Raw genomic sequence first — 27565 nt, forward strand, 5'->3', positions numbered from 1 at the left:
CACAGCACAACAGTCTGGGGGGACAGACCGTTCAGGGGGACAAACGAGTCTCGGTTTAAAACTTGAGCCCCAGGCACGGTCCCCAGCCCCGCTTCACGGGCGCCATTTCAGTTCTGACACTGAAAATTTTAAGAAAAGCTGGCATCTGGGTTTTTGCCTTGGGTCCCCTGGCAGGTTTAATCAGACAGCATCACTTCTCACCTCCCGTCTTCCACCGCCACGCAGCATCGCTGTGTGGTGGTAAACACCTCATGTGATCTGTCCCCAGGGCAGCTGACAAAGCTATTCCCAGCCTGTCTGTGTATCTCACCAACTTCCTTGAAGCACAGGGTCTCATTTCCTGAAGTCAGAAGCCTTCCAGGCTATGTACAATACTTCCCCCAAGACCGCAAAGTGTAAGAGACAGTAACAAAATTCAAAGCAGAGCGCTCATCACTGAAAGTTATGAAACAGTTTTGGAAGCTTGCATCAGTAAGAAAGGCAGAAAACAAGCTTGATATTGTTACAAAGAGGAATGGCTGAGCAGCCAAAACCCCACCACTGGCAGCAGCCAGGCAATGACAACACTTCACCCCGCTGCTCTCAGTAATGAGTTCATTAAGATGGTTCATTCTGCCCTTAAGAGTGTGCACAAACAAGGTTTTGAGCACCGGCACTGCCAAACCCCGGCACAGCGCTTGTGTTCTGCTGCTGCCCACGCCTGGGTCACAAAAAGTTGCTCTGACATAGGCAAGACTCAGGTAACACAGGAGTCATTGTCTGGTTCTCCAGCGTCCCCAGTAGTTTTTAGGGCTGTTTCATTTCTAACTGCTGTGAGTTAAGTCAGGTACTGATGCCAGAAGAGAGCAGGCAGCAGTAGGGGCAGTGATTTACTTGTAACGGGATTGATCCAGGCTGAGATTCCTAAATGCACTCAGGTGCCCATCTCATGTCTCAGTTCGGAACTCAGCCACCTTTAAGACCTGCTCAGCTCTGTGGCTGAGAGGATAAAGGGAGGCCAGTAGCTTCTTGAGGTTGTGTTCATCACAATGCCCCATTCCACAAATTAACATTTACATTACGTCTGTCCTGCCTTGGCTTCAGCTATGCAGAGGTCTCTTGGCTAGCGAGAGAGGCCTGAGGAGATTAAGCTGAACTGAGCCACGCACAAAGCTGCCAATTCTCCAGACTCCATCGCTGAAGGTTTTGCAGGCAAAGGCAAAATCTTTGCTCTTCTCTGTTCCTAAACAGCAAATTTAAAAATGAAAACATGCTTCATTTAAACAGAGACAGCTTGCAGCACTTCCCAAAAAGCTGGGATACACAGGAAAAAGAAAAATCATGGCCATGGCCTGATGTTCACCTAATAAACAAAAATATTCCCGTGAGAAAAAAATGCCAGTTTGCGTGTAAACTTTTAGTGCTGCTGAAACAGCCAAGCCCGATGACCTGAGAGATTAAAGTCCACTGAGAGCAAGCACAGAGAAGGAAGCAATAACGTTTAATTACTCCTGCCCAGCCTGGCTACCCTGCCAGCACGTACGCTGGAAAATTGGTCCTGACATCCTCTTCTGGTACATCCCTGGCTTCTGTGGCAAAATGGCCAACAAGTGTCCCTTGTTCCATCAACTCCTGCAGCAGTTTGCACTCCAGCCAGCCGCTCTGTATTCATCATTGCAGAGCCTTGTGCACCACGTGTGTACTCGTGCACACGTGAGCATCTGTGCACACACACGCACTCACTGCGGAGCAGACTGTACAGAGCTGATGCGTGAGTCGGTGCCTCAAAATCTGACATCATTCAGCTCTTGAAATCTAACCAGCATCTGGACGGGCAGATTGCAAAAACCTGCTGGTATTGAAGGGAACATGGACAGTAAAGCAGAAGGTGACACTCTTCTCCCCAGACCTATACCAGCATGGGAACAGGCGTAGTGTGCTGCCTGCTGCGTGCACAAATAAAGCAAAGCTCCTGAGCTCCGTGACACTGAAGTAACCGCCATAACCCAGATACACTGCCAGGGCACAGAAGGCACACTGCAGCTGAGCTTGCAAAAGCACCCATGAATCAGGAAGAACGTGCATCCACGTGTGGTATTTTCTCCCCACAGCAGCAAAGACATTAAGCAATGCCTTCCAGTGCCAAATATAAGGTCTGCAATCAAAAGACTCTTGAGGAAAAAAATATCCACAGATGATTTTTGTGCAACAAAGGTAAAATCCTTTATGATGAGAGTCAGATAAAAATTAAGCTAACCTCTGAATATACATTTATTGTTTTACTTTTCCCCCTTTAATTGCTTGATAGAGCAATCACAGTTCCCTGTAAAATTTAAAACAGCCTGCAACTCTTGCACAACGTCCAGCTATGAACCGATGGCCAAGAAGCATCAGACTGTGTGATACCTTCCAGCTTTGTTTTCTGCAAGCCACCTGTCCTTTATCTCTCTCATCTCATTATGCTGTGGGGCACTGCCTCGCCTCTGTAATGCTATGTATGCATCGTACCAAGTCACCATAAGAGCTGTAATGCACAGAACTCCATCCAGGTAGACAAAGTCTAAAAGGAAAAGAAGCACAAATCAGCTGAGTGCTGACATAAAGCACGCTGGTCTTGTCCTAGGAGCTTTCTCATTCAAAATCTTCCTCAGAGTAGTCCTCTGGAGAGAAAAGCTTCTCAGGTTAATGCTCCCAAACCCCGCTGCCCAGAGCTATGCTCCAGCATGCTCCGTGACTGAAGTTCAACCACAACCACATTGTGGTGTAGAAGGCAAAGATGCTGGCAGAGAATGCAAACATTAATTCTTGGGTTCCCATGGGCTTCTAGAGGAAAGGAAGTCATCTCACCTCTCAGGGACTGTTGTGCACCTTGCCGATGGCCACAGAAGATGCTCTCCTAAGGGAACTGTCATGCAGTTTTTCAGGGATTTTTTGCAGGCAAACTCAAATCAGCAATAATATTAGGTTTAATACATGGGGGAAGTAGGGTGAATGTTTTATCTATCTTCTTCCCCATTCGTACTTTAAACATTGTTTCTTAGACAACTGGATCCATTCAGCATACTCCATCCTTACAATGCAGGCTGTGGCTTATTTACATGGAAGAAGCAAGAAGGATGGATAACAGGAGAGTACCACAGCACAGCAAAAGGAACATAAACCAACTGAAGCAACTACATCCCGATGCTTCTGCCAGTGCAGTGGTAACAACAGAGCTCAGAGGTTAAAGTGGGCACAGTTCAACCTGTCTTTGGTATCTGGGATGGGTTTGGGGATACAACATTCTTCCCCATGCTCCATCTTGACTTCATAATTTGTTGCTTTGATTAGGGAGGCCGCCTTCTTCGATTCCCTTCTGTGAGCTTCTCTGCTCCCTTTCACAACTATTCCTGCCGCACTCCTCTCTCGATTTAAATCAAGTTTAACATACTGCAGCCTTGAAGGCTGAAGCCTCGTGTTTATTTGCAGCCATGACAAGATACCTTCTTCAGTCACATTTCCCAACACCTGTGCATCTCGAAGGCTGTGGTCCAGATGGCAGTTTGGATTCCACAGCATCCAAAGAGAACACAAGCACACCTGACGCCCAACTGCGTGTTTCACAAGAGCTGCTACAGAGCCACTGTATGGCAAGGAACCTACTGGGATCCTCATCATTACTGAGTGCCCAGTGGGAGAATAAACTGGTTCTGAGAAAGCACAAAGGTGACAGAAAGAGAGAAAGAGGAAGAGAAAGAAATTTGATGAGAAATGGCAGTTATTAAAAGAAATCACCACCACAGGAGCACTTTGAAAACGACAAGATTATCTGCAGAAACGTGCTGCTCTTTTGTCAGTGCTGTGTAACACAAACGCAAGTTTTTTCTTTCCTTCTGCTCAGCACAGGGTGGAGCAGGGGCAAAAGGCCACCCTGGAAATATACACAAATAAATCAGAGCTAAAATCAAAGCAAGCACAATGATTTTGAGGCACATAAACTTTACAAGGCCAGTTCATGTGAAATTTTGTTTCATGACACTAGTGCTTTGTTCAGCTGGCAGAAATCCAGGATGGCTAGGAACATCAGCACAAATCAGGCAGCTACACTTCACACTATCCCAAGCAGCATGCAGGCATCCATAAAAAGCCAAACAAATTTGCTCAGTGTTTATGGAGGTTTGTGGTCTAGATCTAGCCTCAGATCAGGTCTGTAGCTCAATACTGAAGAATCTAACCATGTTAACTTGTATAAAAGATATTGTATTTATTTGCCCAACAACTACAAGAGCTGACACAGATCATCCGAGTCCTGAAAAGTCTTTCTACCATAACACCATCCTTTACCCTGTGCTACTGAGGCACAGTACAAGACAGGCTGCATGTCTTCAGCTAACTTAGGGCTGTCATGAGTGTATCCAGGTAGAGGCTACAGCTTATAAAGTGCCGAAAAATAGTAGGGGGACCGAAGTTTTCTTCACTTGCTCCATTTAAATCTTCACAGTTACCAAAACAGTATTGCCATAACTATTTCTTAGCTGGTCAATCTTTTCTTGCTCACCATAATTGTGAGCAGAGCTCCTGGATCAGGTCTAAAGTTTTCCACAGTAAGCACCCCCTTTCTGAAGTGCAGTGCCAGTTCTCTCTCCTAGCCCCATCTATCCACCATTTAAATACAGATTTTCTTTTTAAAGAGTCCTCAGATTGAAGAAAGACTCCATGAAAAAAAAAATACAAGAGTAATCTCTCAGAATGAGTAAACAAGAATTTAGCTGGCTGTGAAGGGTGGTGGATGCAGCAGTGAGTGCAGGAGTTGAGGCAGTCAATGCAGGTTAGCGAGCAACAGCGAGCAGGCAGACAAGGAATGGGTGCAATTTCTCACCAGCAAGAGAGGGTGAGGGCAGCACATCAGGCATAGACCAGAGAGAGCAGCTTTCAAATCCCAACTGCCTTCAGAAAGAGGCGAGATTTTGCATGTGTGGGCAGTGGTGGGACCTTTATAGTTCACTCAGTGATGGAAAATAAAAACCACACCATTCAGAAACATATTAATCAGGACCTTCTTGGAAGTGCTTTAACCTTTGCTTTCTCTCTCATGTAGTCATGCACTGTCTCCTTTTCTAGCAGATGTGCACTGCCTCACATTAGCTGACATATGTACCCCAGTAAGAGTGTTTGAAAGAGCTTGTGTATAGTACACACATCTTACCAAGCAAGCAGGTGCCACCAGAGAAGCTGTGATCCTCACACAAACCCAAGTACGGTGACACCACCTGCTTGACCAGTTCTTCCAGCTGTAGGTAGCCCTCACTAGGGCCAGTGGGCTCATGGACACTCTGAAATTCAAACACGAAAAGCCAATGTTACCCTTACATGAATTTGAGTAAGACTCACCGGGTCATTACAAAGCTGACAAACCAAGAGAACTGGGGCACAAAGAGGCATTCAGAGAAGCTGGTAGATGGCAATGTGGAAATAAGAGTTGTGGGACTGTTCCTAGCTGGGGAGACAAGGTACCAAGGAAAATGCAAACACAAAAGAGCAGAACCTGTCCCTCTCAGAAATATCCTTACCCATTTCCAGGAAAGTTCAGGGCATTAACTACTCAAATTTAGCTCTCATTTCTACGTTTACGATTCCGAAATAAGCACACAATTTCCCATTCATTACACCCTCTGCCCTCCCCATTCTCCATTCCAAGATTTGTTTCAGCAAGGTGAGGACAAGAATCGCTAGTGGAGTCAGATGAAGAAATCGAGAGGCTCCTCACCTGCAGAATTAACAGCATCTGGACAATGGAAGCTGGGAGCTTTGACTGGACCAGAGGAAGAATTTCTTCCAACTTCACTTTTAGCAACACCAAGTCTCTGAAGCCAAGAAGAGCAATCTGACGGATAGTCAACTCCTGACCCTGAAAAACACAGTACGCAAAAACCCAAGAGTTAGTAAAGGGCCATGGGAGCACCACACCAATACATACATGCACACAGACAGAAAGGGCCTATCCTGCCCATCGCTGCTGTGGTGAAGCACCTCAGCTGCTCGGTGTGAGGACTTTTGGCACTCTTTGGTAGCTTCCCACTCAGTCTCTGTCCCACATAAATTCTGAAAGGGGTAACACCTCATCTGAGGTTTGGAGTTGGAACTCCAACCACTAGGTTTGGAGTGAAGCCAAACAGGGACTTGTATTTCAGCAAAATGCTGCATATTCATGAAACCCAACTGACAGCAGATCTGGTCACAAACATCTGAAGACAGATGCAGCTGGTACATTTGACAACTGGAGCTGAGAAACCACAAAAGATTTGGCAAAGAAAGGTTGGTACAGAATATTCCTTAACCAAGCCTACCTCTGGTCTGTATTGGATCCTCTTTCTGTTCAACATCTGCACTTTAGACCTTGTTGATAAGACAAAAATCCAGAATGCAGTCCACTGCAGATGTTAGGATTTAGGCTAGAACAAAGCTAATTGGACTGCTTGTACCAACAAAATTTAAAAAAAATAAAATAAAAAATGGACAGATAATGAAAGCAACAGATTTAATTTCCACCACAAGATGTTCTGTGGCCTTTAGCATCAACAACACAAGTGAGCAGGGTTAACAGATGAAGACGTTGTAGTTTTTCTTAGCGCACTTAGACATTGTTGGACTCCATTGGTCATTCTGGTGTTTGTCTTTCCTTCTGTAAGGCTTAACGTACATATGATTTCCTCTTGTCCCACTTAACACAGAAATTTTCCTCCCAGCCCTGCCCAGCACTTTCCAGCCTGAAGAGTTTTCCTAGTTCTCTCCAGCCTGTTAATCTGTGCCCTGCACTCCTTTTTGGAGCCATTTTATAGTCTCCATAACACAACTATCGAGGCAAATATTTAGCTGGAAGGAATTAACACCAGTTAATCATTAATTCATAATGGGTTTAATGTCATAATTAACAGCATCATCAATATGTAAATATGACCTAAAGCAAGTGGTCTGGCAGGCAGCTTGGCCACAGTAAAAGCACTTTGCTGTTTAAACCATCGCTGCATGTTTAAAATCATCAAGGTGTAGAAAGGACTGGTTCATCTCTCTGAACTGTATTTCAGCAGCTGCACACTTTATTTATATCAGGCAGTTTAGTCCCATTAAGTTCGTATCCCATTTCAAAATGCAAACATCTCGCTGTGCCAAACAAAACAAGACTTGCTATTCTTTTTCCACACCAGGTAGTTACATCAACAGCTGAAACTATATAAAAGTCAGTGACCTGTTTACATAGTTTCCCTCTGTACAGCAATTTAACCAACTTGGCTGCTTAAAGGTCATATTTCTGCAAGAGCTCTGAGCCTCAGGTTTAAACTTAGCTGAGATAGGAAGTTACTTCTAGTTACTACCATTGGTAACAGACTCACAAGTTTGGCTGACTTACTTTCATTCTGAATGGAGAGTTGCTGGGATCACAGAAGACACAACAAAATGCTTACATTGGCGTTGGCATTTACAACAAAGGAGTCACAGGTGATGGGGAACCAACAACGCAAAGGCTTCCTCAGCTACCAGAGTAGCTCATGGAGAACTGCAGCTTGGTGAAAGGGATTTGCTAGATGACCTCTTTTTAACGTTTCCTGATGCACCAGATAAATAGGCACATACAGTTTCTTATTTGTAGGAAAAGGCCAACCTTGTTATCAGGGCACTGCTCTGGAATAAGAGCAATCATGATTCAGTTTCTCGTGGCACCGGCAATTCCCTTTGTTGTAGCCTAAGGCAGCTTACTTTGAGTCAGATTCTTAGATGTATTTATTTAGGGTGTTTAAATCCATACATTTGTGTAGGACTTAGATGCTTGCAAAGCTTTAAATATGTGGTCTGTAACCTTTCAGTTCCTCATTTATAAAATAACAATACGTCCTTAACTTCACAGCTTCTATAAAATAGTTTGGACTCAGATTTTGTGACAACATAGATGCAGTAAGAAAGTTAAGATTTCAGAGAATCTCAGCATCCCATAGTCACAGTTTCATCACCACCACCACCAAGCTACTTCCAAAAGCTGCACCAACCGTGCAGTAGTTTTTGTTCAGATTCTCATTAGAGACATTTAATAGCACCGGAGGAGATTGTTCTGATAAGTGGAAGAATTAATAGCATCTGCAGACATTACGCACAGTTAGCTCAGCTGTTTCTACAGTGCACGGATAGCTGCAGTGCAGAAAAACCCCTACATAAATAGATTAGGTCACTCTATGACTGAGAGTTAGTTGCAAAAGGAGAAAAAAATGGAGGATATTATAATTGTGCAGTCTGAGCTGCCAAACACCTACCTTTAAGCATCTGCAGCAAGGAAAGAATAAAAATAAACACAGTAAAAAGGTTAGTGTCTGTCTTTACAGAAGTCCTTTGCTCTTTTAGGAAATGCCAGCTTTAATAGGATTAGAGAAAAAGGGCAACCTCTGAGCTTTACATGCTGCCTTTCAAACAATACAAGGGGAAAATAATATTATAAACAAATAAAAAAAGACTCCAGAAAGCACATCTCATGGAACAGGCAGAAGTCAGGATGAGGCAGCTAGCATTTCTCAGAATGTCAGTCTACTCATGAAGTACGTTTTTGCTTCTCCTCTGATGGGACAGAAGATCAAAATAGACTGGGGAGGTATTCAGACTGCTTGTATGGAAACCCTGATCAAAACTACAGGAAAAACTGACACAGCTCAACAATTCCAATGGAATAATCAGCTGTAAAACATCCAGTGTAAATGGGTCTTACATAAAGTGTTCATTTGTCCTCTACCCAGAAGCTTACTTGCCCCTATATTAAAGATTTAAAAAAAAAAAAAAAAAAGAGGCTTTTCAAAAGGCACAACTTGGATATAAGCCCTCCAAAAGTAGTTTGGACAAGTCAGACACATTGGTTTCTGTTCTAGTATTCAGAGGAAGAAATCTGAATACAAGTTGTCAGTGTTGTCAGGTGCACGAAAAGAGCTCCAGAGATTTAAAAATGGAAGAACTTACAATTGCAAATGGTCCAGAGCTTCAGTCTAGACAAAGTACAGTCCAATAATTTCGGTGTACAACCTTAGCTAAGAACAGAGAGTGGACAGACAAATGGGAATAAACTCAGCTCAGAAGGCCTGGCTGGTTTTAGCAGTCCTTCTCAGATAACCAATGTTGACTTGTGCAAACTCTGCTTCCTCCCAGATGTAGTTTAAAGGTTTTGAGGCCCTTATAGCCACCAGACAAACAGTACTGCTGAAACAGAAGTTTTGATGCGCTGTTAGGAGACACTGTAGTTATATTGCTTCACCTGAAGACTGAATTTTAATTGAGATTACCTGGACAGGGTAGAATATTGCCTGGAGTGTTGGAAGAGTCTCTGTAAAGTAGTGATCCCAAATTTCAGACAGGATATCAATGCGATCCTCACCTACACAAACAGAGATTGAGAGCAAGAAAGAGCTTTAGCAAAAGGGACACTACAATCAAGTTGAATTTTCCCACTACTCCATGTGTCCCCGGGTAAGAGATACAAACCCACCCTTCATGTTCCCAGTTTCTTCCCAGAAAGTGGACGTAACCCGGCAAAGCTTTGCCTTAACTGGCAGAGACACCAGGCTGCAACCATGGGTTGCTCTGTCACTTACTGCAAAGAGGACAGCTCTGAGCAAAACATGAGACCAGCTCCAACAAAAGTGTGAAGAATGACTTCGGGAGGGGGCTTTACCTCCTCAGCAAAGGACTGGGTAGTCTCACTGTTCTAAATTACCAAATTAGCTAATTACTAAACTAGCAGGGGAGCACGGCTGCATGCTAAGAGCTGCGTATGAAAGCCAGCATTAGCTGTCCTGCAGCAACTGAGTCAGACCATTCATAAGAGCTGACCCCTCTCCACCATCTCAGCAGCCTCAAGCACAGACACAGAAGTCATGAACTCCTGCAGGCTGTTCACCCACAGCTCTGACAAGCCACAAAGCCACCGTGCTCCTCTCAGGGCTTCTCCTCTCAAACGTGGCGATTTGGAAGGCTCCCAAGTGAAATCCACTTGTGGTCACCCCTCATGTGAATCCGACTCCAACAAACATCCCCAAACATAAGTGGATATTTAAAATGAAGGCAGACTAAGTTATGCAACTCGTGACTCCCATAATAAGAATACAACTGTGGTCAAAAGCCTATTATTAACAAAAAATGCTTTACTGAACATAATAGTTTGAATAGACGTTTTAAATTATTCTCCTAGGCTTGACTTACAGAGCTCTATGTTTCTCAGCATTTAGGCCCAAAAAAACTCTGAGCTTTTTAGGGGATTTTTCCAACCCCAAAGGACAAAGTTTTGCAATGTTTTTTCAAGTTTTATATAAAACCCCCAGAAATTTCAGGTGCAAATACAGACCCACGTTTAACAACGTAAGTTTTCTGACAAAATCATTTTCCAGGATACCTTTCACAGAGCCTCAGATGGGGCTCACAAGTAGGCAGGACTCAAGGAGCAGCAAGGGAAGCAGCTGCTCAAGGCAGCTTTGGAGTCTCAGCCTCAAGCTTACATGAGGAACTGGAACACATAAAACTGCAACTCAAGGGAGCCTTATCGCTATACGCTGGTGTTTTCCCCATCTGGAGACTTCCACGTGGGCTTTCAGTGTGGTTGACAATGGGTCATGTTGTGTACAACACAGCCAGAGGGCAGAGGCAGCAGGACCAGGTTCTGCAGATGTTTCCTTTCAAGCAGAGACCTCACTGACTGCAGGAGGGCTGAGAGGGAAGCATCTCTCAGATACGACACCAGCTTCAAAACTGGAGCTCCAGGCACACAAGCACCTACCCAACACCCCCGTAACAGCTACCCACTGCCAGAAACTGCCAACCGTAAACGAAAAAGACAACAGGAAACAGATGAATTGAATTCTTAAACTTCTCCCTCTTCTGTCTCTTCCCCACGACTGTAATGCTTTGGTATGTGGAGCTAGAAATGAAATGGCACAGATTCCTTTTCCTTCTGAAGGGAAACAGAGAATGGTTTGTTTCTTCAAGAAATCATAATCCTACAGGCATTGAAAGAGATTCTGACAGACTGTATCAAGAAAAATTGTATTAAAATAAGAGGATGAGATTTGAAAAACAGACACAGTGAAACATTGCCATGCCCTGCAGCAGGAACACGATTCCATCATTGAGTACTGGGACGGGAGAAATTTTCCAGGAAGAGAGCACAAGCTGAGAGGCACGTACAAGTTCTTGTTGCTGAGACCGCAAGACCTGGAACAAGCCTACGTGCTGTGAAAGAAAGGTGACAAGAGTCATCTCCTGCAGAGATGCCAGCTTGCACAGGTAAAGTGGCTCCAGTGTCACTTCAAACTGGGGGAAAAAACGAGGCATAGGAAGGGGGTTTTGCTGTCTGCCTGGGAAATCTTATCCTACCCAATCTACCTGAGCAGCTGCAAACTACTTCTGGGCTGCTCTCAGCTTATTGCAGGCTGGACCTCAATGTTCTCCATGCTAAAGCAGAAATTGGAATAATTTTATATGAATACACATAAAACAAAACCTATGATATGCTGCATGGTGTCTTTTCCGAGGAGCTGGCAGCAGCAGGACAAGCACCCATGTTCATGAAAATGTACAAATCTGCCTTTCTTCCCTTCATTACAGAGTCTGTGCCAAGAAGCACACACTAAGCAGGAGGCTGGCAACCGCACAGCTCCATCAAGGTCCAGTCCCACAGTGTGCTGGCCAAATGGAGAACTCACTCGATGAAGAACAGGGTGGAGGAATCCAGCACCAATAATGACACGAGATTATAAGCGTCTATTGGCATTTAATGACCCAGATACGGCAGGTTGACAATTAGCAAGGGATCTTCCCTACAGGCTACAAAACTGGGTCAAATCAGACGGCAGCCTGGTTTTGAATAAAGCCGTGCTCTGAGCAGCACTCTGTGCTTGAGCAAGCCATTCATAACATGACTAACTCCCCCCACAGCCACCCCCGAGAGTCGCTGCTCCAAGCTGGCCTTGGTCCACAGGCTCTGTGGTAGCAAGCGTCTGTGCCCCAGTGGTTTGAACAGAACTTCATCTCTGGTTGGCTTCTTTACTGAAGGATTTCATTCCCATCCAAGTGACCGTTTTTTTCTTTACATTTACACAAGGCCTGTTGGTTCAGCTCTCAAAAGCATAATGACACAGTATTGCCGTAACCAAAATCATGCTTCCAAGAGTGCAAACAGCCAGACTGCAGAGCTGCGAATCATGTTGAGAAATAACAGGCAGAAGGCTCTCAGCACAGTTTTGCAACAGGATACATGTCCAGCCTAGAACTGCTTTGAGCTCAGGTTCAGATGCCACTCAGGACCCACACTCCTGCTCTTGTGGTGAAGCCATGGCTGATGTGGCTTCAGCCACACGGTTATTCTAACAGCCCACCACCCATAAGCAGCACAGACTGCAGTGCAACCTGGCCCCCAAGAGGTTGTGTGACCCTCTCAGGCAGTACCAGAAAGGGCTGCAGGCATTTCAGCCATGCAAATCATCTCTGGCCAAACATCAAAGCGTGACTCAAAAGGGTGTTCCAAGAGCCCACTCCAAAATGGGTTTCTTTCTATACTTGCCTTCACACAGCTTAACCTTCTCCTCTATAAACAGCAAGCCTTTCGCAAGGAGCTGGTTCTGCCAAGAGAGAAGAGAGAGACATGCATTTGCCTTTTCCAAGATTTAAAATAAACATGGAGGAATATGTGTTTTCTTCAGATGTTATCACTTTACATGCAGTTATCCAACGATTAGTCATGCCACGGTTCTTGCTCCCAGCACCGCCACCAGACCTGGTCTCACTGTGTGTTTTGCACACTGTTTGCCAAAAGTGGGAGGAAAGACCCTGTCCTGGGTCATGGAGAGGGAGTGAAAAAAATAAAATGGTTCTTAACCTAAGAGTGCAGCCACATTAGCTACATCTCAGCCATACGACAGAGGTGATCAAAAGGCCAAATGCTACCATAAAGTCCCACTTTCTTCTTCCTTTCCACTAGCTCACTGCTTGCCCGCACAGTAAGCCAATTCAGCTCCCATATCTTTCTGTCTTTCCCTACTTATTCCCTTTCTGAGGCTTTTTTCTTTTTTCTTTTTTTTTTCCTTTTTCTTTTTTTTCCTATATTGAGCAGTTGCATCATCTCAGGGTGCAGTGTCAAGCTGCAGAAGAAAGAGGCAGGAGCTACAGTCTTTCTAAATAGTCTTAACTATCATGGATCAGACAGAACAAGATATTAATTAATTAATATCTGTAATTCTAAATGTCCGATAGGCATTCAGGTCCCATTTCCCCAAACATAAAATTGGTGGAAAAAAAAAACCGATACCCACCTTTTTGTTCTCCCAAAAGCATGAGGAAAATCAGTTATTCTGAAATGCTTTGAGAATCCTAGAGAAAGGAGCTGCAGAAGGGTAACATGCTATTACTGCATCCCAGAAGGTTCAGTCCCACCACAGAGATCATACTGATAGAAAATAAAGCCTTTGAAAGGATTCAGTATCAGGGTAACACACAATATTCAGAGGTCTCTTGCTCCCTCATGTTCATCCTCCGGCTTTTATTCTTAATGGCTAACCTGGTCAAAGTTGCACCTCTCAACCCCCTTATCAGCCTAGAAGCAAGGCACATCTGTTTTCAATCCCCATGGACGTTGCCTTTACAATATTCTGCCATAGTGCTGCAGCCTCCTGACAGCTGCAATATCACAAACCTGCCCTTGTGCTGCTGCTCTGGGCGTTAGAGCTGCTTCCCATTGCAACCACGTACCAGCCTGGTTCAGTCATGATATACGCAAGCAGGTCGCAGCACCAGTCAGCCCAAGCAGAGAGCAGCACGCCTCTGCATCCTCCCTACAACAAGAAACTACACGAAACTGGGATACTGCTGAAGGGGGAAAAAATAATTAAAAAAAAGAAACATTGCTCTGTGATATTCTCTGCTTGTGCTTCCAGAACAAGCAAAAAACTTTCCACTTACAAGTCCTACTTGTTAGCATCAGGTATCATTGAAATGTGTAGGAAAGGAAGGGCTCTTCTTTAAGTAATTTGTCTAATCAAAAGTCTTTTGCAAGTAGATTGAGGCTAATGGACTGAAGAGACACCCCCATACATCCTACCAGTAAGGAAACATCTCCAGATGCACTGTATTGGTTGGGAATCCCCTTATGTGAATCCAGAGTTGAGACATGACACAGGGAGGAATGACCACCCATTCTACCAGTGGTAAACTCTGTTAGTAGCAGTGATGGTTAAATACCATACAGTGCATCCAAGAGGGAAGCAGTTAACGGTCGTGCTTGTTTTAAGCTAATTTAGCCCTGCTAGCAGGAGTCCTCTTTTTTTTGGAATTCGAAACCAAAAATATTTAGAACATTCTTATTCCCAAAGTAACGTAGAATTTAGGTTCCTTTTAAATTAGTTACACAACAAAACCAGAGCACTTTAGGGTCATCACACAGGATGAAGCTGTATTTGAATTGCCCATCCAAGTCACAAGACTTTGACCTTCCCTAATGCTGGCACAAGTGCAAAAGCAATCCTATCCGTGCAGTACAGTCAAACTACTAAAAATTTCCATAGTCTCCTATCCACCAACACCAGTGATTCCAGCACAGGAATCAGAGCTGACCTGAGCAGTCCTGTCTGGCACGGGAACACGCTAAAATTGCCATTCTGCACACAGGCGACTACATGGAGACAGGAGCCCAAAGGACTTTTGCATGCAACCTTCTGAACCTGCTCACAAATAGTGTACAAATGACTCTCATTAACCGCGGTTAAAATGCAGTGGCTGCCAACACAGCACTCTGGTAGTGCTACAGACAGCAAGGCAGCTGCTTCCAAGTCTCAGACCATGCGTGGCTTCCAGTTGAGGAGGGCAGGCTCTGGTCTCTGGTGCCACGTCCACGCAGAGGTGCCCACCTGCCCAGTGGAAACTTCTGAAAATAAATAAATAAAAGCCTACTTTTCTGGACTTTCGATATCCGCAGATTGAAACTCTTTTTGTTTTTTTTTCCCTGCAGATGCCTATTTTCTGATTTAGTCATCATCACCGAGGTGACAACGGGCTGCCAAAGGAAACTGCGGGGAGCAAGGGGAACTTGTCGGTGAGAAACGTTTCATCTGGGCAGTGGCTGGGAACCTTGACTAAGGCTCACTCTTGGGCTGGGGTGAGTGTTAGGGTTGAGAGAAATGGAAAGCCCGAGTTCCCACCAGAGCGGGGAGCAAGGGGCTGCCAAAGGATGGGGCAAGCTGCAGAGAGAAGGCGGCTGGGAAAAGCTTGCCTCCTGGGCGGTGACACCAGCAGCAGGGGGATAAAGATGTTCACGCAGTGAAAACAATTGCAGCACTTCCAAACGTTGCACCAGCTAAAGGAAGGTAACTATTTTGCAAATTTTCTCTAGCAGAAATAAGGGCTTTGGAGAGAGAGGCGAAAATTGTCGGGCTTTCCATTCAAATTTTAGATTGCTTTGGCAGAAATAATTGACTACGTGTCAACTACTTGTGTCGGGCTCTGGACACACACACACAAAATGGCCTTAGAAGACTTTCCAGGAAAAAAAGAAAAAATGTGAAAAAGGAGGGAGGAAGAAATCTGGAATGAAAAAAATTATGGGGAAAAAAGAAAAAATGAGAGCCACTTACACTGTAAACGTTTTTCTGCCTGAACTATAAGGTAATGCTTGGAGTGATATTGCATTTTAATTCTTCCAAATGCTTTCTGTTTATTAATAAAGTATTTCAAGCCTTTATTTTCCAACCTATAGCTCTAGGTAATTACAGATCTTATATACTGCAGGGAAAATTTACAGTTAGTCTTTAATAATGTGGCATTTTAAACTATTACATGATAAAACGGTATATATAAATATATATGAGGATGTCACGCTTATTTTCCTGTGTGCGTCTCGAGAAATATGAATGCCTTCTCTATTTGCACTAGAACATTAGGTTTCAATTTACATACTCTTTCTGAGCACTGTAGACACAATTTTCCAGCTACTTTGGTCATAAGTTTGTGTTACTGATGCTTTCTACTTTCAGAGTCATTTTTGTGTATCTGCTGGCAGAGCTGTAAAACATCTGTATACCTTCAGGGGCAGCACGGTTTTATCAATTAAAAAAAAGATATATTAATCATTATCCCAATGCAAAAAATTTATAATGGTTTTAATAAAATCTCTCTCATTTTTTTCATGTGCTAAATGGGTTGCATAATCTCATTCTTAGGGTTTCTAAGAAAAAGTTGAGTTCCACAGCATACAGTTACTGCAGATGTTTCAATCATCCTCTCATATTTTCCCTTTTCCTATGGAAGAGGGAAACTTTAAAAAAAAAAATCAGCTACAAAAAAAATCATTTCCCTTCTCCCCATCTGAAAATTTTCTGGAAATGCTATTTCTTTGTCTTTTCTACTGAAGTCACAGGCTTAACAATGGATTCAGTCCAAATACTACCCCCTTGAATCAAGCAAGACAGGTTTTTTCATGAAGAAATCCTACACGGTTTGCTGACTAATCAATACAATTCAATAAATGCAGCCACAGTGGAGGCCTGCACCAGACTTTGTCTAGGTACGTGTCTCATTACTGCTTTATCCCCAGTTGCCAGAGGCAATACAGGGGCACAGAGCTCAGAGGAAAAATAAATGTTACATTGACAAGCAGGACCAGGTTAAGAGGTGCACCATGCAAGCTTGAAGGATGCATTTATCTGAAAAAGTTCAGCTGCCACCTCCCGTCTCTACACAATTACGGGCTAACTAAGCAGTTATTCCCTCCCTTCCCAAATCAGCTTTCCCTGGCTCCCCACCACGAAGCCCCAGCCCTGCTGTGTGCTCTTTCTGGGTGCCGCAGACCCGCCGCTGCTCTTGCTGCAGCGCCTGCCCTGCAAAGCAAAGCCCCGAGCTGACCCCCGCAAGGAAGCGCAGCTGCTGATGCATTTGGAGAGAGGCGTTCTGCAGCCGGTAAAAGTGAACTGGTGAAATCGTACAGGTTGAAAGCCGCCTGTTTTCACGAAGTGCAGAAAACCACAATAGCTGTTTCAGGTCCACCGCTCGTAAATGTGGCTAAAACAAAGCCTTTATGCAGAGCCAGCAGGATCTCTTCTGGGCAGCGGTCCTGCCGCTAGCGTGCCTTGCTCTGCTGCGGGCGGTGTACTTGAGCAGAAGGTGGTCAACAGCAGCCGAGTAGGTTTCGACAAGAGTTCCACAGAAAACATCAAGGAAGCTTAACCTGTCACAGGAGATGTCACATCTTGTCTGAGCGCCGTGACTAGCAGCCTTAGCGAGGCAAAACAGAGTTCTCCCAAATCAACAAAATATTACTATTCCCCAATAAGCCACCATGCCTGGGGTGGAAAAGGTTTACTTGGACGCCCGTTTAATTACAGACAAATTTTATTTTCCTTTCAGCTCTCCAAGCTGAAGATGGCCAGTATGACTTTTAAAAGCCACATTAATATTAACAAATTAATACTAATTCATTAGTCAGAAACAAAAGCTTAGAACACAAGTACGCTGGTCCAGAGCAAACTCAAAATAATTGACCTAATTTTGCTGGTTGGAAAAAAAAAAAAAAAAAGGTTTATAATCTAAACATTTCACCATTTCTGAAATGCAAACTCCTGCTTTGAACCAACTGGGGCTATGTAATCTACCATTAAACTACACTTCTAGAGGCTCTACAGGCACACTGCCACTCTTTCTTGGATGCTCTGGCATTAATTTGAGAAAAAAGCATAATCCAAACATATTTGCCTGGTATTTTCTAACCAGTTATTGCCAGTAGCACACAAGCACATACCTAGTTTTTTTTACAGTGCTTAAGAAAAGCAAACCTCTGTGAGCCACAGAATTTCATACCTGAAGCATGCCCCCATTTGTTCTTTCTAAAAAGAGGCGAAAATGATGATAGAAACAGGGAGGTCATTTTGATCCTACATAGAGAATAAATTCTAAGAGAAAAATGATATAATGTCCTAAAAAAGACTCTAGAGATAGCCGTGCTCAAAATACAGATTGAAAGAGAAACCCCACGTAAAAAGAGAAAGTGAAGCAGAGGGAGTAAGAAGGAGAGCAGACCAGGCAGACGAGTGGGCAGCACTGCTGCAACCTAGACCACAACGTCTCCGCTCTGGCAGTGGCTACAGGAAAATCCCATGCCCGTGCCCACGCAGCTGGGGCGCCGCAAGCATGGCTCTGCACGGAGCCCCGCTGCGGGACAGCCCTGTGTGCAGCCCCGCAGGAAGTTTCGTACGAAACACCCAATGAACCATGCACGTCCACGGAGCAGAGGTGCACGAAGCCTGAAGGCAGGTGCATCTCCTGCCAGTGCCACCCAGGATCAGGTCTTCTGCTGGGCTCACGGTAAGGGGACGAGCAGCTAAGAAAGCTGGACAGTCGCTACGGAGCCTCTGGAGCTGCTCCATGCGAGTTCCGTCCTCGAAAGTGCCAGGCGAAGCAGAAGCAATTAGCAGACCTGCCTGAACAGGGGTTCCCAGCCAGCGAGCAGAGAGAGACAATAGCAAAGAGCAGCCTGACCCAACAGCCCCTGGCAGGTGCACGGCTGAGCTCCGCAAACCGCGCCAGGCTGAAGGTCCCTCCTTCCCTCGCGCAGCGGCTCCAGCCGCCGGCGCTCGCCGGACAAACACCGAGCAGCCACAGTCACTTCAACACCCGCACAACTTCCCTCACCTTACCGTGAAACGGGCAGAAATAGGAGCCTGGCGCCAGGAAGAGAAATGTCACGCATGCCAGCTTTCTGTTTGACTGGGCGAGAAAGAGGGACTCACGATGTTTGCTGCTGCTAGCACAACTTTAAAAAGCAGGCTTTCAAGGGAGAAAAAGCATCAAGAGACATCGGCCGGGCTAGAGTCCTGGGAAGGGATGCAGCAGGGGGTTAAGAAGGGGCCACCTGGCACAGGAGCCAGAGGAGCTCCTTGCTGACTGCCCGGGAAGCCCTGCCAGCCGCACTTCTAATGGCGCTAAGGCAGGGGATAGAAAATCAATTTTGGCTCGGGTCAGGGCTTGTGCCGTGGCTGTTGCCGCTTGCTTTTGCAGTTATCCGCTCTGGTCTTGTTATTCTGACTTTGACACCCCAGTGACATGAGTCTTGTACACTGTGGTTAATATGGTTTTGCATGTAAACAGAAAGCCAGGCCTAACTCTGAGTCAAGACTTCTTGCCTCCTGGGGCCCTCCACTGCAACAGGCTGGAAATTATGTAATAGCTTCACTTCTGTTTCTGAGATGCCAAAGCTCTCATTGAAGCAAATGAGCAAACACATCCAACTTGCCTCCTTCAGCTGCCCGCTCTGGCAATGGATCGTCAGGCTCCTGGCCCACACATGCAGCCCCTGGCAGGGATGGGGTCCCTCTGCTTCGGGGGGAGACAGCTTGGAGTTAACGTGCACAAACCAGGCAGTTCTGCTAAAGCAGTTAGCTGTGAAATGGGTAACATTTCCATTTTCCTCTGCGAGTTTCAAGATTAACAAGCCCCAGAGAGTGAAAAGAAACAGTTGATCCTCTCCAAAGGTGCCGGTTCAGGCTGTGTGCAGAATCAGGAAGATAACGCATCAATTTACCAATGCTCGCAAATTTTGTTTTGCTCGCAGAAATCTTCTTCACAGCCACGAGGGTCAGACAGGAAGAAAACGAAGGGAGCCTACCTGAAAAATCTTACAGCTGCCCCAGAGAAGCCCCAGTCCCCGGTACACCACGTTCCTCCAAATCCCAGCCACTTACCATGGGACTCCTCCCTGCTGCGGCTCAACTTACTGACCCGCCAGCCAGCTAAGCCAGCCGCGGGAGCAGATGGTGCCCCGCTGCGTTACTGAGCAGGGCAGAGAGAGGAGAGGGTGCGAAGTGCCCCTTGGCAGCAGCAGGAAACCATTGCATCAGGACACGGGCAAATGCAGTACTGGAAAGCCTGGAGCGTGGGAGCACTGTGTTAAGGCAGATCTGCAACAAATACCGAGTGTGCTGAGCCCCAGCTATCTGGCATTTACACTCAGACTCTGATCCAAGGATATGGCTTGTATATCTAACAGGGTTGCTAAAGCAGCAGATTTATAAACACAAATCTCCTTGAGAAGGAAACATCTGAGTTTCCACCAGAACCCTTGTAGGAATTACATTTCTCTTTCAAATACAAACCAGACTCTGGTACGATGAAGGTTTGGTCACAGAGAACGACTTCTTAAACCCCAGCAGATTCCTAAACATTCCTTTAGCAACTTCAGGAGCTAAAAATTGGTAATTTCCATGGGCACTGGAGAAAATGGCTTGTGAGCAATCAGTTCAAATTGATCCCCAAAGCAGTTTGTCTCACTAAAAAAAAACCTTTGCTCCATTTCAGTCTTAAATATCAATGGTTAGGAAAAGAAAAAAAAAAAAAAAAGTGTTCATATGGGTATAAAATATACCTTATGTAAGAGCCAGGACTCTAAAACAATGGAAAATGCGTTGTACAAAAATGAGCTTAGTGGCTTCCATTACAAGTGCTGTGGCATAAGAAATGGAAAATATTTAAGTCGTTTTGTTGTATCCAAATATTACATGATCCAATTAGATGTTCGAATTGCTGCTAGAATATTTAAAACTGCCTGGTTACACATCAGAGCAGATCTTTCAGGGTTCATTTCAACCTAAGAGAAGAGTAAATTTGGATCTCAGGACAGTTTCTCGACAGGCTTTAAGAGATGTAGGAGGAAGTTCCTGCCAAAAGATGCACTTCACTCCTCTCCCCACCCTGGTCACCTGCTCCCATCACCTCCCTCATGTCAGAAGGAGCCAAAATGAGGTAGCTGACCCAACAGAAAAAAAATATATATTTCCTTTTTTTCCCCCTTTTCCTTCGTTTTCAGCCAAATAAACAGGCTGATTCAACTCTGCTCATTTGGTGGAGCAATATATCTTTAAATCAGCTGGCATCAACAGTGAAACAGAATCCACAGACAAATGAAATGGTTTTGTCAGCTCTTCTTTAGCACATGAATAGTCTTTCTTCATTCCACAGCCCTAGGATTTTTAGTAAAGACATTCAGGAGGGAATGGTAACTTTTACCACTGGCACATGCTGTCAATCTAAAATCAGAAATATGCCTGCATCTTAGCTCAGAGCAGGGAAAAAAGCTCATTTCCTACAATAGCCTTTATCTTACATTGTTTGTCTCATGTCTTGCCAGTACTGAGAGTTTTGCTTCAGGCTAAGTCAGATGGCTGCCAAGTTACTTCTTTTAAAGTTGAGTTAAAAAAATCCCCCCAAAAATAAATTTTAGTCCCAGTGACTTCAGTGGGAGAACAGCAGCTGCAGCTGAACTACTACATATAGGCTGAGGTATTTCCACAAGTGTGAGCAGACAGACTGACAGAAAAACAAATTCAGAACAGACTGCAGCCAAACCCTTGCACTGCAAGCTCTCTAAGGCAAAGGCCACTGCAACAGCGTAGTGCTGAGTACATACATTGTGATTGTGGCCTTCCAATGAAGTAATACAGCCCTGCCATTGGGGCGAAAGAGCACTTTTTTTACTCCTGCTTTTGCAGGAAACAGTGCTGGTGATAAGCTCCTTCTCCCAGGACAAGCTCAGGTGCCTTCTGCTTGCTAACAGCAACACAAAGCAGGTCCAGCAGCGTGGCCCCCAGCAGCAAGCAGTCTCTTCAGTCCTTAGCTCTACAACTAAGAGATCTAAGGAGCATCAGTTAACGCCACTGGATCTGGCATTATCAGAACAGGCTGGAGATCTGTAAGCTGAAGGAAGAGAACAACTCATCCAAACCCCAGCGCTCAGAGCCGTCCAGTCCCCAGGCATCCTGGGCCCGTCTTGCACAGCAACACAATGCAGCTGCATCTGGTCAGTGCTGGAAGCCACCCAGGCCTTCTCCAGTATGCACTGAATCTTCAAAACCAGATAACAGTCGTGCGTCAGCACCTTGCGTCCCTCATGAACATGCACAGCCCTGTGCTCTGCTCAGTCTTAAAGACGCACAAAGCTGTCTCTGGAAATTTTCTGCTTATTCCAGACCTCCACGCCTTGCCTAACACCACAGTACCTCAGTGCCTGATGAAGCATTTTCAGATTTCAAGTTGCCACGTATATTTAGGTGCAAAATTTCAAACGTATTCAAGCTTGCTGGAGCAACAGCAGCTTTCCACTTCAGCCTGCTGTACTATAGGCTTGTACCACGGGCTCACCACCTTTCTGCTGCGCTCCCATTCTAGGAAATGTCCCACCAGAAGCTGCCTCTTTCCAGTAAATGACTTGTGCAGATAGGGCCTAAAGAAGCGAAACGTAACTACCCCCAGGGCAGGAGTTTGTTTCTCACTTGACAGCACAGTGTGGGGGGATTTTTTTAAATCAAGTAATCTAATACTGATAGGAAACAACACAAGTCTTTTTTTTTCCCCTTTCTAAACTATTGGCACGCTACACAGCGGTGTCAGCCACTTCAGAAAGTACTGAAATTCTCTCTCTCTTACTCAAAGGGAATAAAACTGACACAAAAATCCCTCTTGTTTTCAGAAGCCTCCTTCTTCTTTTTTTTAATCAACTGAACAACTTGCAATACTGAAAGCCATCAGCATTCTCTCAAAATCATCTTACACACGCTTTCATGTGGTTGCACGTGAACTTTTGTCTATCCGGACAGTATCAGGAAAAGGCAATAACAGATTTGTGATCGATTAGGTCTTCCCTCATCCTTCATCTTTTGCTTTTTCATAGATTGCGTCTATATTTATAGGACTAAAAGGCAAACAGTAACCAGGTTGATTTCCTGCTGATAGGGACTTCCTTCCGTCCCCCCCCCCCCAAAACAGAAAGCCGTTTATCTGTTCTCTTCCCCTTTCCTGGCCCCTGTTTCAGAAAACCTACTCCAAAATTCTCTACACTATAGAAATAGAGTGAAAGAAACTAGGAATAGGCTTCCCATCCTTAAAAAAAAAAAATAAGCGAATTCCTTCTTGACCATGGCAGGCTGTTAGCAACCTTTCTTTAGTGTAAAGGAAGATTATTCCTAATTTAGCATATGCACCCGTAAATACAGTTACCCTCAGGGCTATATGGTCCATGTTAAAAAAATTCAGGACCTCCAGGACCTTCTGCGGAAAAACAGAAATGAAACTTGTAGGCTACATGCTTGTAACAAGGAGTTCTGTATGCTAAAAAGCTGAAGAGACCAAATCTTAAAGTAAGCAAGTAAATCGTGTAATACTACCTGAAAGTAATCAGTGATGAAGGATCCCAGTTCACTCTTCAGCAGCCGTCTGTAGACAGAAGGAACACATCCATGAAGTAACAGCCATTGCTGGTCGTTTCTAACAGGTATATCCCCGCTTTACTACCAGCCATACCAAAGATACATGAATATACATGAATGTGTCATTTTGGCCACATTTAGATTTCTTTTACATCTAAGTATATATTCTGCTAATGCTTACAAAAGCTGTTGTAAAATTATGAAGAAATGAAATCGTGTCCCTGAAGTCTTCTATTTATAAGCCATGCATTTAGAACAAGCAAAAAAACCCACTGACACCTCCAAATCCACAAAAGGCTAGGATGATAACTTCAAGTTCTCATTTAGTTTGAAATTCATCATTTCTTCTGGTTTTTCCTTTAAACAAAGCAACCTTTCGTTTTATTGAAAATAGCATATCTCCCCAATGTAAAACTTCCTTTTCTCTTGGAAGTAGAAGGTGGGCAGATAAGGAGAGGAGCAACAAAGTAAACAATGCAAGCAGAAGCTGTGGCTTCCCCATGACTACTGCGTTAAAAAATACTTTTTAAGAAAGGCACAATTTTCAAGAAAAGAGTTCTAGAAATTTAACAAAATCTGTTTTATGTACATGCAAGCAGAAGGCACTCCTAACAAGTATTTCTGATTAAAAACTGTTGGATTTTAAATCAGTCTATGATAAAGGTTTTTAATTCCTATATATATTTATAGCTCAAAAATCTGCTATGAAAAACAGGTTTGTTTTAAATCAGAAGAAGCATTAAAAAAAAAACTCACAAAGTTCAGAGCATATCAACTTTCAGCTTTCAGTAACTGTGATGGTAAATTTTGCAGCAGTAAATTCTGCCTAAAATTTAAAAGGTGCTCAACATTTCCCTCTGCAAAACATTGCGTTTTCTGCTGGTTTAGGAGTTTCACTTTTCACCAAAGTGAAGTATTACCAAGAGTGCTCAAAAATAGTATTTGAGTCAGGGACCATCCAGTTCTCGGGCTGGGGTCTTACTAACAAACTACAGCTCTTTTTTCTAGCCTTTTGTGAAAGTAGCTCCTGACACTGACCTTCCTCCTCAAACATTTTGCAAAACTTCTTTATTATTCAGATGTAAACATACCTCTACCCTTTCTCTCTCAGATCAGTTATATTCACCCCACCCATCCTAAAGCACATTTCTATCTCTATGAGATGGATAAACCAGATAAATCTTTGAGGGCCTGTTTGTGAGACTCTCTTCTACTGGCTTCAGCAGACTCCTGAGGGCTTTTGATCAGCTAATTCGCAGACCCTGGCAGGACTTTGGCTCCCTCAGGAAGATCATCTGCACCTGCAACCACAGGCTTGTGCTCCAGAGAGAACCTGGGGGAGTCTCCCCCTAACCATGGCAAGGTCACCCCTTCGTTCCTGAAATCCCATGTCCTGATGGCATTTCTGACATTTCCTCTTGCTGTCACAACCAGCTTTCAGAGCAGTGGAGAAAAAAAAAAAAAAAAGTATCCAGTGAGATGATATCAAATCACAGCAAGATAAAAACTTTGTGGCAGCGATCCAAAGCAAAATGTTACCACCTGCTCGTCTCTGGGCCTGTCATTATGACTTGAAAACCCTCCTGTGTTCCACTGTCAAGCAATTAAGCACTGTGCAGAGTCTGTGACTACTAAAGTACTGCATTTGCTAACTTCCACTAATGATCCGAGTAGAGGAATACAAAGGAGGAAGACGCAGCAGCTCAATCTAATGGCACAAAAGAGCAGGCTGACAGGTTTGGCTCCTTGCCCAGCGTCAGGCTAGCAGCTCACCTTGCACGCCCAGCACCGACATTTTGTTGGGAGCTATATCAAGAACCGCAGGTGCGAAGCTGCAGCTGTGCGCACAAACATGCATGCAGATGCACGTCCGTTGCTCCTTAGTGTGGGACTAATAAGCTACTTGGATGTGTATGCAGCCTATTTAGAGAATGACATTTTGAGACGTAAGCAGTGCTCAGAGCACCTGTAGGAACATCAATCATGTATTTCAAGGTGAGTGCTTCCAAGTGCAGCCTGTGAGTGCCTGCGTGTGGAAAACCCTATTTCCCATCCCACCACCAGAAGTGCTCGCAAAGCACACACATTTCACAAAGAACTTCCTGCTCATCACCCAGCTCTTGACAGTGCAGACTGACTTCAGCGACCAACACAGACACAGCAAGGTCCAACCACAGGAACCAAGCCCAGCCAACGAGCTATTTCTCTCCGGCATATCTCCTCCCCACGAGGCTGGGAAGGAGCACCTGCTTGCACCAGGGTGGGAAAGCAGGCTGCAGCCACCGCAGCGGGCAGCAGCCTGGGAGACGAGCCACAAAACCCAAAGCCAGTCCCCATGTCTGCCAGTGGGCTGTGGGTTAGGGTGTTTCCAAAGCCTTACGACATTTGTTTTTCCTTTCACATACAGAAATCTTCATCCCATGGAGAATTTAGACTGCTGCAAGTACTTAAATCTAACTTGAGGACTTCTGCTTTGAATACACTTAAATACTGCTAAGTAAGGGCACAAGACACTGCCCTTACTCAGCTGTCAAAAGGAATTTTAGAAAGCTTTCACCTTTGGGACCAGGTCAAGTAGGACAGAGTCTCATGCCCTGCAAGCTGCATTTATGTTGAAAGTAGGGAAAGGGGTAGTTTGCTGCTGAGTAAGTGCTTGGCCCTAACAGACACTTAAACTTTAACTTGGCACACAGCTAAAATGCAATAGGGATAGGGCAAGCATACAAACGTGGAAGTTGAGACCTAGATGACAACATTCATGATGGATGAGTATGGATGTAGTGGGAAAGAGACAGGAAGGACGGACTACACTCACGACCTCTGTCAATATTCCTCTGAGCACCACTTGGAACCAGCACAAGAATAGATTGCTCTTTATCTGCTCTACAATCCTGTCTATTGCTAAGTAAAGTTTCCAAACAATCAGAATGAAACCACAGATAACCATGAGAGCTGCCTAAAATAAAAAATGATACTTTTATCGTCAGTGTTAGAAACTGTTTGTTAGAATTCTAGTTTTTTAATCTTTAGGGTTCGTATTTTCAGGTCTTGCTCGGCAATCATCATATGAAGATTAAGATTTTATATGAAATGCTGTGTTTTACTTTCTTTTTAAATGCTCTGTGGTTCTGAGAAATCTGGCTTTAGAGAAAAAAAAAAAAAAACGAAAAAAAACCACTTGCTACTACCATTATGAATGTCCTGATAAAAATGTGGGGGAAAAAAAGACGGAACAGGAAAACTCCCTAGGAAGGGACAAGACCCTTACAATCCAAGTCAATACATACCCTCTACTTGTCAAAGCTACGCATCCACATAAGCCAGAGAAACATCACCCAAAAGCCCCATGCTGTTCACACCACCCAATGGCAAAAAAGAGGGAAGATAGCTCAAAACTCTCAAGCTGTGCCTAACTTTGCTCCCACCCCTATTCCTCCCAGCAATGTCCTCTAACTACAGTTCTGTAGGAAACAAAACCAAGCAAATACTGAACAAGCAGCAACAAAAATCCATTTTCCATACATCTCAGTAACCTACCTGATATTTTCATTGAGGGTGTAAAGTTCGTTGTTCTGCAAGCCTCCCCCTTTGAACACATTTATCACTGCTGTTTGAACGCTGCCAAAAAAGAAATGAGACAGTACAATATCCATAAATAATAGCTGCCAGTATGATTTAACACAGAGAGCAACGTGAGCTAGCCACCAAAAGCTGAGTGGTTATAACGAGGTGGAGAGGTTAATTGCACTTAAATACTTCCACTTTTTCTCCCCTGGAAATCATCACTCTTATTTACCTACATCTCTCACGGGAGACAGAGCAGAACCAACCTTAAACTGTGCCTACGGTAAGCAAGGGAAAGTCATTATAGGGACACCGTTCACAAAGAACATGTTCACACAAAACATATCTTCAAAATGAACATTTAGGAGATCTCTGCTAGGTGCTGCAGGCTAGTGGCTACGAGAAGACATAGATTTTTGTCAATATTTGCCAAGCACATTACACTGCATTATCCAGCAATGCTGGCAGGACTAGCTGAGCCACAGCCACCCGGCCTGCAGCATTTGGCAGGATCCTGGCTGTGCTGGAGCACATTCTGCAGCCAGCATCACTTCAGTCAGACACAATTTTAAGCCCTGCTAATGCTTGTAAGGTGTGGCAACAGCTGTTGGAGGATCTTCTAACTAATACTTCTCTGATCGGTGCAAAGGAAGTGATGAAGTGACAGTATACAGGATGGCTTGCCAGGTCTCAAAACTTGCCACACCCAACAAGAGGAGGTGTCATTCTCTTGATAGGCCTTTCCTTTTGTGAGCAAATTATGGCACTTGTACGCTTCACTGACC

At 44.5% G+C, this 27565-nt stretch overlaps 1 protein-coding gene across 2 annotated transcripts in view; it reads right to left on the reverse strand.

The window, feature by feature from the left end:
• Window positions 1-27565, reverse strand: part of LOC308195880 (V(D)J recombination-activating protein 1) — a 107118-nt gene that overhangs the window by 46558 nt on the left and 32995 nt on the right. For both annotated transcript variants that reach the window (XM_080594054.1, XM_080594053.1), the window contains 6 exons: window positions 26754-26834; window positions 23175-23223; window positions 12542-12599; window positions 9273-9364; window positions 5726-5866; window positions 5165-5291 (listed from right to left, as the gene is read on the reverse strand). In XM_080594054.1, the coding sequence (XP_080450180.1) occupies window positions 5165-5291; window positions 5726-5866; window positions 9273-9364; window positions 12542-12599; window positions 23175-23223; window positions 26754-26834 (548 nt within the window). The remainder of the gene's footprint in view (window positions 1-5164; window positions 5292-5725; window positions 5867-9272; window positions 9365-12541; window positions 12600-23174; window positions 23224-26753; window positions 26835-27565) is intronic.

This window comes from Anser brachyrhynchus (genome assembly GCF_964034855.1).
Source record: "Anser brachyrhynchus genome assembly, chromosome: 5".
NCBI lineage: Eukaryota > Metazoa > Chordata > Aves > Anseriformes > Anatidae > Anser > Anser brachyrhynchus.